At 40.1% G+C, this 17,498-nt stretch overlaps 1 protein-coding gene across 1 annotated transcript in view; it reads left to right on the forward strand.

Moving 5' to 3' along the window:
- Positions 1 to 665: 665 nt before the first annotated feature.
- Positions 666 to 17,498, forward strand: part of LOC107120979 (protein broad-minded-like) — a gene marked incomplete at its 5' end in the record, with an annotated part of 153,841 nt that continues 137,008 nt past the window's right edge. Inside the window, 13 exons of the mRNA XM_015423776.1 lie at positions 666 to 720; positions 1,135 to 1,312; positions 5,226 to 5,297; positions 7,238 to 7,363; positions 8,600 to 8,678; positions 8,784 to 8,887; positions 8,991 to 9,052; positions 10,186 to 10,330; positions 11,684 to 11,743; positions 13,891 to 13,990; positions 14,317 to 14,454; positions 15,648 to 15,737; positions 15,940 to 16,082. Coding sequence (XP_015279262.1) covers positions 666 to 720; positions 1,135 to 1,312; positions 5,226 to 5,297; positions 7,238 to 7,363; positions 8,600 to 8,678; positions 8,784 to 8,887; positions 8,991 to 9,052; positions 10,186 to 10,330; positions 11,684 to 11,743; positions 13,891 to 13,990; positions 14,317 to 14,454; positions 15,648 to 15,737; positions 15,940 to 16,082 — 1,352 coding nt within the window. The remainder of the gene's footprint in view (positions 721 to 1,134; positions 1,313 to 5,225; positions 5,298 to 7,237; positions 7,364 to 8,599; positions 8,679 to 8,783; positions 8,888 to 8,990; positions 9,053 to 10,185; positions 10,331 to 11,683; positions 11,744 to 13,890; positions 13,991 to 14,316; positions 14,455 to 15,647; positions 15,738 to 15,939; positions 16,083 to 17,498) is intronic.

Below are 17,498 nucleotides of genomic sequence, written 5' to 3' on the forward strand. Positions count from 1 at the left end.
CCATGGCACCCACCCAGAGCCTCTTTTTAGAGCTGCTTGTATTTATTTCCACAACGGCCTTATTCCTAGTCAAATTGAGATATTCTATGAAACTGTTATTTGAGGATTATTACAGTCTGAGGAATAATCTTTCCAGGTGAAAAAGGAATATTGGGAAACAAGGAATATAGGAAAAATTCTCTTGGCAGTTGGCTGAATGCAAGCCATGGTTTCCAGCAAGCAAGTTTTTGTCTAGTTAATGTGATGTTAGTCTCAGATCCATATCTATATATCTATTTCTCAACTTGGCTCCATGTATACTTAAATCCATGGCTCAGAGCCTGGTGGAACATAACTGTAATGTTGATGGAACTGTTGATGCATTGTAATGTTATGAAGACAGATCTGTCCTTGAGATTGGTCTACATGGGATGAAAAAGCTGTTGTGAGCATAGCAGTCCCATGTGTGTGCTGGTGCTATTAGTGCACATATCTAGAAAAATTAGAGTGCCACATAGTAATACTTATAATCCTGAAAACATCCAAACAAATCAATATTATTGATTAAAATAATGCTGTCAAATCAGGGAACTGTGAATTTGTATCTAACAAGAAATTATTGGGATCCCTTGTAATTCAGTCGGATAACTGAAAAAAATCTGGCATCTTTTTGTTTTAACCTTCAGACAATGGGGGCATACCGTATGAGTGCAAAAGTATCATGGACAAGGAGGAGCCCTTGTAGGAATTTCAGTAAATCTAATGATGAGATCAATTTTAGGAATGTTTTGACAGTAATGACAGTGATATGTGGACAGCTTTGCTCTGTAAGAGGAAATTAGAAATGTCATGGAAAACATTGTTACTTAATTAGTGCTTAATTGCTTTTATAAATTAATGAATGGGCTGGTGTTTTTTTTAATAAGCCATTTATTTAGTTAGGAGCAGCATGTCAGTTTTGAGCCAATGACACACACATTCTTTTCCCCATGAAAGTACTGATTTGTTGGTAAGCACAGATAGATTATTTCTTCTAATCATGCAATATCTCGGCATATGAGGGTGTTATTTTCTATGAGGCCCAACAATAATAGAATTTATTGAGGGTTCTGAACCTTTATAATATTTATTTTTAACATTTCCTTGACTCTAAAGGTACAGAGAAATGATGCATTCTCTGAAGAATGTCATGATGGTTGTTGTTGAATCTCTGATTAATAAATTCGAAGAAGATCACATGCGCTCTAAAGAGATGCAACGGAAAGTGAAAACAGAGCAGCACAGCAGTTACCATACTGATAACTGTTCTGATAGTGATTCTTCCTTTAATCAGGTATGATGAAAGCCCCTGTTCAAGAAATCCTGCTTTCTGGTTATTTGTGTTTATATGTGACTATTCCTATGTACATAGGGTTGCCACATCTTCCTTGAATACCAGTGGGGGGTTGGGTTGCCAGCTTCGGGATGGGAAACTCCTGGAGATTTGGGGGTAGAGCCTGGGGTGGACAGGGACCTCAGTGGGGTACAATGCCATTGAGTCCCCCCTCAAAAGTATCTATTTTCTCCAGGGGAACTGATCTCTGTATTCTAGAGATGAGCTGTAATTCCAGGGGATCCCCAAATCCCACTTGGAGGCTGGCATCCCTATATGTACACCATAGTCTTTAAAAGAACATTTCAAAGGGACAGCTATCAGTCTTCTGATAATCACATGAGCTCTTGCTGTTCTGACTCACTGTTACAGTACTTCTCTTTCTCTTCTTCACATATCTCTTTGTTACCTAAGAGGCAGAGATGAGATTGTGCTGTGTTTCCGTGATGCAGTGCTAATGATGGCTGTTTTTTTGTTTAGGGCTAGTTTTGCTGTAAGGCCAAAAAGAGGTGATGCAGCACTCCGCATCTTTACCATAATTTTGTCTTTCCAAGGCTCTGTGCCAGGCTGTGTCTTTTTTAGAGCCCCAAACCAAAAGTTGCATCATGCTGTTTATTAGGACCAACCGGATATCACAAAACAGTGTGCAAGCTTTTGAGTTTTCAAGAACCCAACTTCAGGCTGGATGTTCAAAACAAAACAAATGTAAAACAAGAAGGCCAGGGATGGGAGAAATAAGCTCTTCCAAGGCATGATGGCAGTGCTTGAATCTGCAGTTGTAAAAATGGTAAATAGGATGTGTTGCTGCAGACAAAACTGGATGATGTTGGATGCAAAAAAGGTTTTCAAGTTGTAGGGACAAAGGAGAGAATATGTGAATATAGTGAATTTAAAAAGCAGCAGTTTGTCAAACGTCTCTCCAGCGCTGAGACACAAGGCAGAGAGCTCATAAAAACATGGTGGTCCTGTACTGGATTTTTCTCTCTCTGCCTTTCAAGTGACTTCTGTGTCTCATTTAGTTCTGGAGAGACATTTGACTGCCTTTTGAACAGCAATTCTGTCATTCAATTGGTGTAAATAGAGAGCACAGTTGTAGGAAATTAGAGGCAGAATATTGTTCAGAGGAAGCACTATTGATTAACATCATTGTGATTGGTGGATGGCGCTGGAGTTGTAGCTTTTTCTTCTTACTGCTATTTGCCTCTGATGTTGTTGCTGGGGGAGCATAGGATCCCAAGTATTGTGCTGGTTTAAGCTCTGGTGTAGGGGTGGCCCTCTTAACTGAGTTATAAAGGTTCCCTTGCTCAAAAGCCAGTCGAATCTGACTCTAGGGTTGCGGTGCTCATCTCCGTTTCAAAGCCGAAGAGCCAGCGCTGTCCGAAGACGTTTCCGTGGTCATGTGGCCAGCATGACTAAACACCAAGGGGCACGGAAAGCTGTTACCTTCCCTATTAAATACGGATTCATTCTGAAGGCAGTGTTGGGTTTTTCTTCTGTTTCACAAAGTGGGAGAGTCATTGTAATGTGCTACCTTCAGACTGAGCCTTGGAGAAAGCACTTGGGACTCCTTTGTGAAAGGAGAGAGGGGAAGAATCAGTCCAGCATATTTTCTTTAATCTTTGAGCTCTTGTCTTCAACAGCCCTGCATTTTGAATGTGTCACATGAGGCTATTCGTTACTCCTTTTCTGAAAGCAAGAACCTTCAGGGCCAACCTAGACAAGACAAAAGGGTAGCCAACCTCCAGGTTGGGACTGGAGATCTCCCAGAATTAAAACAGAGATCAGTTCCCCTGGAGAAAAAAGCAGCCTTGGGGGGTAGACTCTATGATGTTATACCCCACTGAGGTCCTTCCCCTTCCTAAACCCTGTCATCCCCAGGATCCACCCCCAAATCTCCAGGAATTTCCCAATCCAGAGTTGGCAACTCCACAGGACTGTGCTAATTCCATGTTAAAACAGAAATACTTCCATTACATAAAAAGAAGGGGGGCAGAATCTGCAATAAGGGCATTCCAGTGAAAGGCATCTCATGGGTTCCCTCTCTATAGCCTCTTTCCTCAAGCATTTTCAGTACTGCAGGCCTGTCTGGGAGAAGAGTACCAGGGAGGAGGAGCGGGTAGTGAAAGGGATGGAGGATTCTTTTTACCCACAACTCCTTTGCTTTTAAAAGTAAGACACTTCTGTGTTTTAAATACGTGGAGGTCCCAGTGTCACATCTAATTTGTATGTATGTATAAAGGTAAAGGTAAAGGTTCCCTTGCTCGAAAGCCAGTCGAGTCCGACTCTAGGGTTGCGGTGCTCATCTCCGTTTCAAAGCTGAAGAGCCAGCGCTGTCCAAAGACGTTTCCGTGGTCATGTGGCCGGCATCACTAAACACCAAGGCGCACGGAACGCTGTTACCTTCCCACTGAAGTGGTACCTATTTATCTACTTGCAATTTCTTGCTTTCGAACTGCTAGGTTGGCAGGAGCTGGAACTAGAGACGGGAGCTCACTCCGTCATGCGGCACACTCGGGTCTTGAACTGCTGAACTACCGACCTTCCACAGCATGCAGTTCTGCGTCTTAACCACTTGAGCCACCGCAGCTCCATATACATACATCTAATTTGTTGCTTACACGTAGCCTGTGATTTTTAGCTTCCCCTCAGGAAAATAGTTGTTTATAAAATAGTAGAAAAATAGTTGTTTATGAACCTCCTACATGGAGTGTATGAAACCTGCAAGAAATTCTTGTACTGCCAGGCTCATCAAGGTCAATTTAAAAAATATTGAAAAATCAGTGAATATAATATATTCCATTTAGATTAAGGGCTAGAAGCCTGTTGATTTTGTTATGGATCTGTATTTCCCCACCGAAAGTCAGAATACATATAATTTAGAAGTATAGAAAGGACCACACATAATTCTTTCACAATTTACAGCTTCCTATTAACTGCAGTGTAGCAGTTATACATTGTCCATTGTGTACACAGGGATACTCCAAATGATGCAGTCAGTGTGAGAGCTTGTGTGTGCTATACACGGAACTTTGGATAGGAATTATGTTATTTAATTATTGAATCTTATGCAAATCACAGAATTATGCATAGGATAGACAAGGTAGAGAAAGAAGTACTTTTCTCCCTTTCTCACAATACAAGAACTCGTGGGCACTCAATGAAATTAATGAGCAGTAAGCTTAAAACAGATAAAAGGAAGTACTTCTTCACCCAAAGAATAATTAACGTCTGGAATTCACTGCCACAAGAAGTGGTGGCAGCTACAAGCATAGACAGCTTCAAGAGGGGATTGGATAAACATATGGAACAGAGGTCTATCAGTAGTTATTAACCACAAAGTATAGATGGAACACTGTATCTGGGGCAGTGATGCTCTGTATACTTGGTGCTTGGGGGGGGGGACTGTGGGAGGGCTTCTGGAGTTCTGGCCCTGCTGGTGGACCTCCTGATAGCATCTGGGTTTTGGCCGCTATGTAACACAGGGTGGTGGACTGGATGGGCCATTAGCTTGATCCAAAACGGCTTATCTTATGTTCTCTTACTTTCATTCCTTAAATATATATTCAAATCTGTTCACATATTTATCAGTAGCACCACCATGAAGTTTGTTATTTCCAAAATACTTCCCCTCCCTTCCTACCAAATATTATGACAGACTATTTTATTTAGCATTTTATAATCAACCAAGTGTGGTAGGGTTTTTTTTGTCCTTAGGTTGTTAAGGTTACTAATTGAAAATATCCCCTTTAATATTCCAGTAAGATAATAAGAGTCTCCCAGAGTAAATTTTATACCATTATTGGCTAATTATTAAAGCTATTTATTCCTGTTTGTAATAGACTTTACTTAACAAGCATTTTACAATGCATTGCAGAGTTATACATTCATGAATCAAGAACAATTGCAGCTACTTGTAGAAAAATTAGATCCTGCTCAGCCAAAAGAGGTGAGTCTAAAAGAAGGAAGGAAAATGTTGGGTATAGCTGATTCTCTTCTTATTTCATACAGCAGCCATTAATCAAGATGAAACTATAGACCAGATGCAGCCGCTTTAAAACTAAAACAAAGTTGGCCATTTGTTTTATTTTGTTGGAGTAACAATCTTTTTTTAAAAACTAGGCATGCTCTTCCTTTTGGATGTGGTCCAGGTGGAATACCTTTCATGTATGGCCTCAGATATCTGTAAAGAATCCCCCACCCCAGATCCTACCAACAGAATTGTGGCCATTAGATTTATCTATTGCCTATCAAGATGACTGTTACTGGGTCAGACCAGAATCAGTCTAAAGCAACATTCTGTTTCCAACAGTGACGCTACTTATTGTCTCAGCATTTGGTGCTGACAAGATGTCATAGTCCCTCTGTACACCGCGTGGGTCACATCACACCTGGAGTATTGTGTGCAGTTCTGGAGGCCTCATTTCAAAAAGGGTGTTGACAGAATGTAGCAGGTACAGAGGAGAGCAATGAAGATGATTGGGCCCTGGAGACCAAGCCCTACAAGAAAAGGCTGAGGGACCTGGAAATGTATGGTCTGGAGAAGAGGAGGTTGAGGGGGATCATGATTGCTTTCTTTAAATATTTGAAGGGCTCTCACTTAGAGGAGGGCAGGGAGCTGTTCCTGTTGGCAGCGGAGGATAGGACTCACAATAATGGGTTTAAATTAAGGGCGGGAAGGTACCGGCTGGATAATAGGAAAAACTTTTTTAGAGTAAGAGTTCTTTGACAGCAGTGTCAGCTGCCTAGGGAGGTGGTGAGCTCCCCCTCACTGGCAGTCTTTAAGCAGCAGCTGGACAAACCCTTCTCAGGGATGCTCTAGGCCAGTGGTGGCGAACCTATGGCACGGGTGCCAGAGGTGGCACTCAGAGCCCTCTCTGTGGGCACGCGTGCCATCGCCCCAGCCAGGCCCAGACCATCATTAAAGTGTCGAATTCTCTGCCAAATAATTTTAAGTAAATGAAAGCATTTGGGATTGCTTTCCTTACTTTGTTTGGATCATCTTAAGTTAATGTATGAGTTGTTTTTTTCTAAAGTAAAACCTCAGTATTCAGGTTAAATTGCCGTGTTGGCACTTTGCGATAAATAAGTGGGTTTTGGGTCGCAGTTTGGGCACTCGGTCTCTAAAAGGTTCGCCATCACTGCTCTAGGCTGATCCTGCATTGAGCAAGTGGTTGGACTAGATGGCCTGTATCCCCCCTTCCAACTTTATGGTTCTCTGAACAAGGAGCTCCCATTTAGCTATCCTGTATAAAGTGATGATAGACCCACCTGCCATGCATTGCCTAGTCTTTTTTCAAGCCTTCCAAATTAACTATCACATTCCGTTTTGAATTTTTAGTGTCACTCAGCATGGATTTTATTGTGACCTTTTAACCTATTAGGTAACTTAATCGTATTTTCCTGATTGCCTTTGTACATATTAGGGTTTTGTGTTTAGCAGTGCAGGGATCATGTAAACTGGTATTTGCATGGAGGTTTCCAGTTTGCCCCTCCAGCCAGAGAACTTGTTGCACATCAGCTGTCATTCCAGATGGTCTCCCAACCTCTGGAAGCAGTTCTTCAGGGCAGAAGCAGGGAAGGAAGGGCTAGAAGGCCCTGTGTGTGGGAAGTGTCCTTTGGCTAGCAAGTTATCTTGTATTTGAATGTTCGGCAGTGAAGATTTGCAATGAATAATGATGCAGGAAGGAGAAAATGATTGTCAAGATAAATGTGTGTGGAGGATGTGATACTGCTGTTGCTGTTACAAAGACAGAGGTGGAGAATGAGTAAGAGAGGGGAGATGTGGTAGGCAGCAAAGAGTAAATTTGTTGAGTGCTGGTTAGGAAGTAAAGAAGAAAGTATGAGAATATTGTTCTTCTTATAAACATCTCTTCCTGGATGTTGCAGGTGCGTCAGGAAGCAATGCAGACACTGTGTTCGGCACCGCCATCTGATATATTAAACTGTGAGAGTTGGACTAACTTGCGTAAACATCTTGCAGCAGCCCTCTTGGATCCTGATCCCAATTTCAGTGTAAGACAGATACTAGTATTTAATTTTGCTTTGTCTACTGTATCACTTGATTTGAATTTACACACTGTGTCAGTCAAAAATACATTTAATCATCTTATGAAACGGTTCATATAGTTCTCAGATTTATTTGAAAAAAGGTAAAGTAGGCCTGTGTATTGTGTCTATAAGTGTATTTTCTTAAAGCAGCATTCATATACTTCTGTATGCACAGTTTTGATTTTCTTGTTCTACAAGAACACATTTCTTTGGGGATAAGTGTTATACATTTGTTGAAAGACTATAAGCACTGAAATAAGATTTAGGAATACAACATATCCTGTGGTTCCCCAGATGGTTATGGAGTCTTGCCCCCAAGCTGATCTGTCAAGGAATGTTCCTCCTTGCATGCATTTGGTACATGTGCCTTTCCTTCAAGGCAAACCCAGATCCTGATGGGCCAGATGTTTTGGTTTTGCTATTCATTTGTGAATCTGTACAGCTTATCGTAAGCATGCTTGTGCTTGTCAGCATGCTTGTCAGCAAATGCACATAGGGTACAGTCATTTGGGACTTTATTATTCTATAATCTAAGTGAAGAAATATTTAAACATGAAGAATGTCCCTACACATAGAGAAATAAAATATCAAAGACAAGGGTTCTAGCCTAGCAATCTCCTTGCTCTCTTTCTGTCTGTAAGTTTCAGGCACTGAACAATGTAGAACAGAAAATATAGAAAATACAGTTTTATTTATTTATTGAACCCAGTTTTTGCCCTTCACTCACAGTAAATTGTTCTAAAGGTAATTTTCAGTCTAGAGTTAGATGCAATAAAATATACAGAGCATCATACAGTTTCAAGGAAACAGCATAAAATTGATGACAAATGTATATTTCATGGAGATAATCAAAATTATGAAGCTATCATACAGCAGCAACAAGAGTAAAAGAGATAAGGCGTTCTTCATAGTTTTGTCTCATTTCTGGTTGCCCCCACATCACTTTTGAAATTCGGGGCACACAGAGCAGAGCCACATGAGGTTATTGTAACTGTATAGTGCGTCCAATATTTATGGATCTGTCCTGTATAATACAACCTTTGACACAGATGAATTAAAAGTGCAATCCAATGCAGATTTCAGTAGAGTGAGACTGCAGTAAATCTGCGTATGACTGAACTGTAAACTGTGTATGAATGTTGTCAGTATCCTGCAGTTAAATTTACACAAATCTTTTATTTTATTTTTTTATATTTACAGGACAAAGTGTTGAAATTCTATGCCAGGACATTTTCTTCGTGTCCACTAAATATGACAAGGGAACTCTACACAAGTTTAGGCAAGTTCATTAAGTCACACGAACATGCCATTATTTAAATTTGCCTTTAAATTAATGAAACGTACAGTTGCACTGGTCCTGAAGCAGTTAATTTTCTCTTTACAGCAAAATATTTAGAACTATACTTTCTTTCTGAAGATAATTATGTTCCTGCCATATCAATGGGTGTTGATATGAGTAACCCAGATATAATTCGTTTACTTAAAAAGGTATTTATTACCTTTTCCATTGTTCTTTTTTTTGAGTTAAAATGACTTTTTAAATCAGGCCCATTTAAAAAATAAAGCAAACAGTTACATTTTTTATTTACAGATACGTTTGCTAAATGAGTACCAGAGGGAAGTCCCATCATTTTGGATTCGTCAACCAGAAAAGTATGTTACTATTCAGCAATTGTCTTCTTTGTTCTCTTTTGTCATTCGGTGCTTCTTTGTGATAAATTACTAACATTGATAATTTGTTAAGTTCCAACAGTACAGTCGTATGCAGAGTTCCTCCAGGCTGAAGAAACTCTACATAGGATTGCACTATAAATTAAAGAATGGTGGTCGTCTTCTTCTAGGTGGTTTGAGCAGTTCTAACCTAGGGTAGCCAGCCCTCAGCTGGAGGTGGGGAATTCCTGAAGTGACATCATCATGTTACCAACTTCCCAGTGATGCTCTGGTATTTGGGCAAAATCGCTATGGTAGAAGCCATTTTTACCATAGAGTTTTCGCCCAAATACCAGGGTGTCACTGCAGTGTCACAACATGATGACATCACTTCTGGTATATGCCGGAAGTGACATCACCAGCAACATAGGCTGGGTCTCTCTTCCGCTCCTGGTAAGTTCTCCCAGCCCCAGTGGGTTGACAGGAGGGACCTGGAAACTTTATTTTAGTTGCTGCTTCCAATGCTGGTTCTCATAAGTCAATCTGTTCAAGACTAAAGTAGATGTAATAAGAATACAATACTTTAGCTCAGTTCCCTAAACTAACTGCCCTTTATGTGTCCTTTAATAGATGCCAGCAATTGCCAGTAGCTTAGGGTTTGGAAGTGAGGTTTCTTCATGTAATATTTCTGTGTTGGTTTCAGTTTGGTCATTTAGGACCACAGATACTTTCACCTTTGACTGGGTCTTGGTTATATTTAAGCATGAACAGTTACCGGTACATTCCACCTGTCTAAATTCTTTTGGACATTTAACTGTTGTGTATTCATTCTTTCCCAATACATCTTCATAATGTTATTCTGCACATTGTTAATTTCTTAATTTTCTTCTGAAGGTGACATCATTTTATTGGGGTACAGAAAAGAATAGCACATTCAGTTTCTGGACTTCTTAAGCTATGTTATAACACTCTGCTTCAGCATGAACAAAGTTAAATGCATTTGATTCTTTCTTTATTGTGTATTTATCTGGATCATATAGAAAGATAACTGGTATTATGAATAAGTTTTAAATGTTGATGTAATCAATATAAAATTGATTTTTTATTTAATAGCTCTTTATTTGAAACCGATTTAGGTACATGGAAGAAATAATGGAGAGTACTCTTTCACTTCTGTCAGTAAAATGTGAACCAAACCACACAGTTTCTCTAAAATCATTGGAACCAGTGTATTTCTTGGCTCTAGTTGATCTCAAAGCTGTGTGGTTTAAAAAATGGATGGTAAGAAAACTGAAATGTTTTGCTGATTGTAACTGATTATTTCTGTTATGCTTAGGGCTGATTCATAGTGACCCTTCAAGGCCCTTACTCATAATGCCTTGAATTAACAATTCTTTTTAAGATTCTGTTTTCAAAAGGTACATATTTGAATGTGTTAGTGCAGTGCAACACAGTCTAGAATAAAAAAAAATGAAAGTAGCAATTTCTGATAATCTCCGAAAAAGACTGCAGATTCTCTGTACATCCTGCATGTATGGAATAGGGGTATTATGGAAATACCCTCCATTGCTTGCTAGGCTACCATGCTCTGATAGCGGATAATAAGATGGAAATTCAGTGGTGTAGATCCCCCCCGGTAAATAAATAAATATATAAAACCTTAGGATTTTCTGCTCAGTGCTGTAGTTCTATCTTCCTCTGATGCAACAACTTTAGTAAGTTACCCTGTCCTGTCCCATACCCTGTTGAAAAGATTAGTTTTGTTGAGTGAATTGGTGATTGTCATTTTGTTAGCAACTATTTTGTTTTGAGAATGAGGCTGATGAATGTTGTAATGCTACCTTTGCATTCTGGGAAGCACATATCCAGTAGTAAAAGAAAATGAAAATCCTACAATACCAAGCACTGTTTTTCTAAAACTAACCTTGTATGTGTGCTATAGACAGCTGTCATAGCACATGATAAAGTACAGTCACCAAAGGCATAAATCAAGTAATGGATAACTACATTTTTGCACTAAACTTGATCATGCCAAATGTTCCTTAAGAAAATTATAATATCCACTGCAAGTTTGATAAAGCTGAAAATCCTACTCAATGATTTTTTTTTTTAAAGTTCTTTTTAACGGAAACCAAGTTTTGAGAAACCTGTAGAGGTATCCTATAGGAAACAGGCAAAAAGTCAGGAAATAGTGCTGGCACAACTCTCTTGGGAACTTGCTTTGCTTTCAAGTGTATGTGAGGATCTTGCTTTGCTTTTAACCTAAGAAATTATGTGACTGCTCTGTTCAAAGTTAAGCACTTTTAAGTCCGATTGATTTAATTGGGAACGGGCCATCAGGGAAGGGCATTAACGATGCCTTTGTTTCTAGAACTTGTCTGAACCTTTCTAATTTAGTGCCTAAGCCTAGGGTTTCCAACTATAGTGTAACTTCTTAGTGTATTTTTATTTCATTACATCTAAAATATATATTTTCATTAAAATACTGTTTTGTCTTTTAAAGAAAATGGCATATGTTTCAGTGTAATCTAAAATTTCATTTGTTTTAAAAGAATAGGGACAATTTTTGTTTCTGCTTACAGTTAAACATAAAAGCAAGTGTTCTAATTGTCCTAATTTGTTTTGTAATTTTAGCATTCCTATTATAGCAGAACAGTGGTGTTAAAGCTACTTGAAAAGAAATATAAATCTTTGGTAAGTCCTGTTTTTTGTTTTGTTTTTTAAAAACACACATTTTGGGTGCTGTTATGGAAGAGGTGAGAGGAACTCTTCAGTAGGGTAGTATTATCTGGCAGACTAGCTTTCCCTTTTGACCTTAATTGTTCTCCTTCTTTTCCTGATAAAATAAAATGTTATGGTTAACATTCATTGAAAAAGCCCCAGAGAAACATCTGTCTTCCCTTAGTAATGAAGGGGAGGGGGAAGCTTTGTCATACTTTCATGGACATTGTAAATAGCACATGCAGGGGCTGAACGGGAAGAGAGTGGCCAATCAAGGAATGGCACAGGTGAGAGGGAACCAAACAAGTGAGGAAATAAAATTCTGAGAATTACATTTAAGTTGATTCTGATGGTTCAGCCTGTACATGTTCCCGTGGGGGCAACACATTGTACAGGCCTCATGCAGTGCACCTATGTGGAAGTTCTTTATTCCTGAGATTATAGTGGGGCTCATAACCCTCCTCTTTCCTTTCTGTTGAAAAGACTGAGTGTTGTGCTGTCTTGGCAAGATACATAAATACAATATTGGGGCCATTTGATACTGTGGTGAATGAAGTATAGAGTTTAGGATTTTGTTGCCAATTAAGGAATAAAGGATATATTGATCAAAACAGCTCAGATTAGTATCATCTATATATCTAATAGCCAAGCTGCCCCCTCCGTGCGGATATCTAAATCTGCACATTGGGGGCACTTGGGAGGCAGAGAGATTTTTCTGCACACTTGGAGCAGTCCCCAGGTATGCAGAAAAATCTAAAAAGTTGAAAAAAATATATGGGGGGGACTTAAATCCCCCCAAAAGTAAAAGCATTCCCTGAGCATGCACAGAGAATGCTCTGGCCATTGGAGGGGAGGGGAGGGGACGCAGGCCCATGTGGCTCGCTGCTGGTGCGAGGGAGAAGGATTGGTGGGCCTGGCGGCTGGGAGCCATGCGAGTCTTGCCGTTGGTGCCAGGGGGGGGTGGGGGGGAAGGATTGGTGGGCCCGGGCCTCACCATTGGTACAGAGGGGCGGGGGAGAAGGCTCACCTGCAGCTGCTTCCTCCTCCTCCTCCACATGGACCACCTTCTCCCCCCCCCACGAGTATCACGGGTCCCCGCTTGTCATATCTAATTCTCACTGTGGCCAAATGTAGATTCGTTTTTGGTGAGGAGAGAAGCAGAAAAAGGTGAGGTGCCTCCCACAGGCCCCCTATGCAAGTGGACCCTGCAACTCACATTGCACAGCTGGGCCTGTCCTGACAGCCTGCAGTGCACAAGTCGAACATAGTTGTCCTGGGTAGAAGCTGCCAAGGGTTGGAAGGGGGGGAGAGCTGAAGACAGATAAAAGTAGGTTGGCTTGTGGGTAGAATGAGAAGGAAGCAGGAAATGGGGAAAGGGTATGGGGGCTAGAGTTGCCATCCCCTCAATGAGGGCAGGGGTTTACCTGCCTTCAGGGCCCCCAACCTGCTGCTGCTCAGCTGGCCAGCAGGGGAGCCCCACCCCCAAGCAGCCCTGACCACACCAACATGCCCAGCACGATGACGTCACCCAGAGGTGATGTTGTCGTGCAGGGCACGTTGCGGGGGTGGGGTGGGGGATCTCTTGCATCTGAGAAAAAACTCTTAGGTAACCATATAGTTTTTTTCTCAAATGCTAGAGCATCCCCCCCACAACGTGCCCTGTGCAATGACATCACCTCTGGGTGACATCACTGCAGTGCGTGTGCTTTGTGTACTTGCCAGGATTTTAAGGACAGTGGGCTGGAGCCTCTCGCCAGCAACAGGTAGGACCTGGCAACCCTAATGAGGGCTTTCAGGAAAGGGAAAGAAAACATAGTAGGGGAAGAAGAAATGAGATGCTCCCCAGAAATCCTTGTAGGTCCCCACTTGTATGCTATTAATTGAATTTTTGAGAACCCTTTGGAGAATTAGCCTTCACATTCTTAATATCACATTCTGCAGAAATTTGTATTATTTCATATAGACTTAAGGCAGTGAAAATTTTATTCTAGTGAAGTGCAGCCAGCTAAAATACAAATTGCTAATGAGCTACAGATGGTGAAGCTGAGTTTCTTGTCTTAAATAAAATTTGTACAGGTTCTGGGATTTACTGTGCAGCTTCATGTCATTTTATTCCTCAGATTGCTGCATCTATTGAGCAGTGCATTTGCTACTTAGAAGCTTGTGAATCAGTAGTTCATGGGACTTGCAGGTGTCATTCTTTTTCTAAGTCACATATTAGTAAGTAATTTTTATGTGTGCTGAGTAATATTTACTTATTGTATTTGAAAAGTCTCTTTTCTGTGCATGTTTTAATAAAAAGTGTAGCAGTGTGCTGTTTTATTACAAAGAAAGTAAAAGGGTGTTCTGATTTAAACATCTCTGTCTTTTCTACTCTGTGTGGATTTTCCCTCTTGAAATGGCAAAACCAGTTCTTAATATTAGATGCATTTTATATTTTCTCAGTTTCCTTTACAAATATATTGCTGTGTATTTTGTAGTAGTAATTGTTTCCTCTCTAATATACAAGGGCAGCATTTTTATTGACATATATTGTCTTTTTAAAGGCAATAAACAGAAGAATTTCTACACAGGAAAAGAATTGCAGTATATATCTGTTGTTCATTCCCTGAGCCTCTTAGGCAGACTATTGATATATAAACAAGGCAGGAAACTGTTTCCAGTTCAACTGAAAAACAGAAAAGGTAAGGTTAGATTTCAAAAGATAGCAAACTGTTTACATTAGGGCTGTTTTCCAAAGTTTTTCCCCCAGCTTGATTCTGTTATTTTACATGCTTCTCATTTTAGGAAAAGGAAGGAATTGCAATGTGGGAGAGGGCCGAATCCAAAACAGTCATGATGAAGATTATAGATCTCCATCAGTCTGTAAAGAGTAAATTTGCAATTATGCACATCTGTAATGTGGATTGGGTGCACAGGAAGTGATTTGACCATCCAAGTTCCATTCAATTTTGGTAATCAAAACCAGGCTCCTTGTAGAGCGTTCCTAGTTTTGAAGGGATTTTTTTAAAAAAATGTTTCTTGGGTAAGGATGACAGACAAACTTATCAAAACTCAGAGATTTTGGTTCTGCAGATACACAAATATCTTATCTGGTAATTCTTCATCTATCCTCTGTGTCATACGATTAAAACAATAAACATTTTCATTGTGTATCTGAAACAGATCTCCCAGCGATGGCCTAATTACTTAAATCCAAGTGGTTAAGTAATTGAAAGAATTACTTCAATCTGTAAAGTTACAAAAACCTTAAGGAACACTGTGTCAGTTAATCTTTGAATTTATTATTAAATATACTAGGAATAAGGTCCATTGTGGAAATAAATACAACGAGCTCTAGAAAGAGGCTCTGGGAGAGTGCCAAGGCCTTGGACACTCAGTGTCATTTTGCTGTGGCAACCTCCTCAAACCCCACCCTCTCCAGGCTCCACCCCTGAAATCCCCAGGAATTTCCCAACTTGGAGTTGGCAACCCCATCTCCTTCCCAGCTAACCATCCTTTTAAAGGCAATAAACAGAAGAATTTCTACACAAGTAACTGCATTTCATTACACCTACCAACAGCCACTGAGGGAAAAGTTAGTCCCACACAGGAGGTAAGCAGGAGAAGCATTTTTGTCAAGAGAGAAAGTAATTCTGACAGGACACAGTGGCTGAAGGGGGACTGGATGGGGAAGAGGAGCAAACCCAGCACCCGGCCAATGGCATGCGAGCCCTCTTGAGTGGTGGCTGACGGGCCAATGGCTGAGGGAGTGCATTGCACAGCCAATGGGAGAGCTGCAAAGGGCCACTCCAAATCACAATTATATATAAGGAGAGATTGTTCATGCATTGTGGCTAATATATAAGCATTTTTTCTCTTACTCTGATTTTCATAGATTTGATGTCTGTAACGGACCTTGTTATAATGTTTATTCGGCTTATCTGCTGTTCACCAAATTGCCCGAAAACTCTTACTGTGCATACAGGTAACATTTACTTTTATTATTCCTAATTTTATGTACTGTGGCACACTACACAATATGAAGGCTGATTGGCTGTTGATGTCTAGCTGTAATTTAAAGTAGTGCTGATAAGGAGAAAGAAGTAATTTTTGCTACTTGGTTCTCTTTAGTTGCATCAATCAAAATGTTCATAAATATTTTAAAATAACTCTCATTTTGTTTCCAGGCAATTATTCCCCAGCTAGCCTCATTACAGATGTGCTAAGAATTCTTTGTGATCGCAAAGAATGTGCAACTGAATGTCTGTACACTAATACAGTGATAGAGGCACTTCTTAAACCAATACATTATTTATTGAATGGAAAAGAGGTATGTTGCTCTTCCTCTAAATGAATGTAAAAAAAAACTAGTGTAGGAATAACCCCTCTGAAGTTATGCACAAGAAGGTTCTTGCACATGACTAGTGAGCGGAAGTTCTGATCAGCATGGCCAGATAGAAAGGGTTACTGTTTAAATGGGAGTTGTATTGGATGTCTTGGTTCTGGATCTATATCAGCACCTGGTTTGAATGTGTGGTTCTTTTTCCAGCAAAGTATCCCCATACAAGAGCCTACATCCATGCCTAGATCTCTTTTTTTGAGTTAAGACATTTGACTATAATGGAAAAATCATGCACACCCTTTGAGAGTTAGGGTTATCCCTTTCATAAGCAGGCAAGGATTTCCTCCCTCTGAAGTGGAGGACATCTTGAAGGGTGATTCCCACCTTCCAATCAGGGAGTCAAGAACAATTTTTCAGCTTCATGTCTCCAGCCTGTGGGAGTCATCCTCTTCAGTTTCTTTCCTCCCTCAACAAGGAAATCACCTAGGGAACAGGCTTTGCCTCTTCAATCCTAAAATCTTTAACCTTTTGTCAGTTTGTACCGTGAATCTTTCTGTCTAATTTCTTAACTTACTGTTTTTTCCTCATAGTCTGTTCCTCCCCACTGATCCTTCTTCACCTCATTCTATCCCCTTCCCTCCCCCAATCTCTGGAAGCAAAGCAAAAGGAGACCATCAGGGCTTCTCATATACTCTCTCCATTAAGGAGAGAGAGAGAAGAGTAAGATCGCCTTTAAAATGGCATATACAGCTTCAACTTTAGATAAGCCGATTTAATACTAATATATTGTTTTAAACATTGTGACACTAACATACAATGGGAGCATAGCGGGTAAGGCACTCGGGAGGAACTCCCCTATCACCTCCTATAGGGTGGGGCCTTAGGGACAGAAAAAAACCCTTTGGGATTTCCAAAGTCTCATAGAGAGGTGGCAACATCCAAGAACTCCGCCACGAAGACAAAAAATTTTTTGGTTGCTGGTCTATCTTTCTATTTAAGAGCAATTAAAAGGCTTAATATAATATGGATAAGATATAAGAATAACTGTCTGGGACAACAATAAATATCACTTGATTAAGTTTGTATTATTTGAGTTGGAGTTTAAGGAGAGAAAAAAATAGTTTTCTAAGCAATCACTGGCAATGACGGGGGGGGGAAATTTTTTTGTTTCTATAACCATTATAATGTAAACAGCCATTGCCAGCGATATGGTGTAAAAGAGGATGTAATAGATTGTGCAGTATCTTAAAAAAATATATGATTTGTGTTGTTATCCTGTGATATGGAAAATAAAATATATATATAAAAAAATAAAATGGCATATACCAACGGCAGTGACAGATTCCTCTTGGAAGGGGAAGTCGATGCATCTTTAACTTCAAGCACAAGGGAGACTGCCAGGGA

Source organism: Gekko japonicus, unplaced genomic scaffold, assembly GCF_001447785.1.
Source record: "Gekko japonicus isolate JY-2015 unplaced genomic scaffold, Gekko_japonicus_V1.1 scaffold2161, whole genome shotgun sequence".
Classification (NCBI taxonomy): domain Eukaryota; kingdom Metazoa; phylum Chordata; class Lepidosauria; order Squamata; family Gekkonidae; genus Gekko; species Gekko japonicus.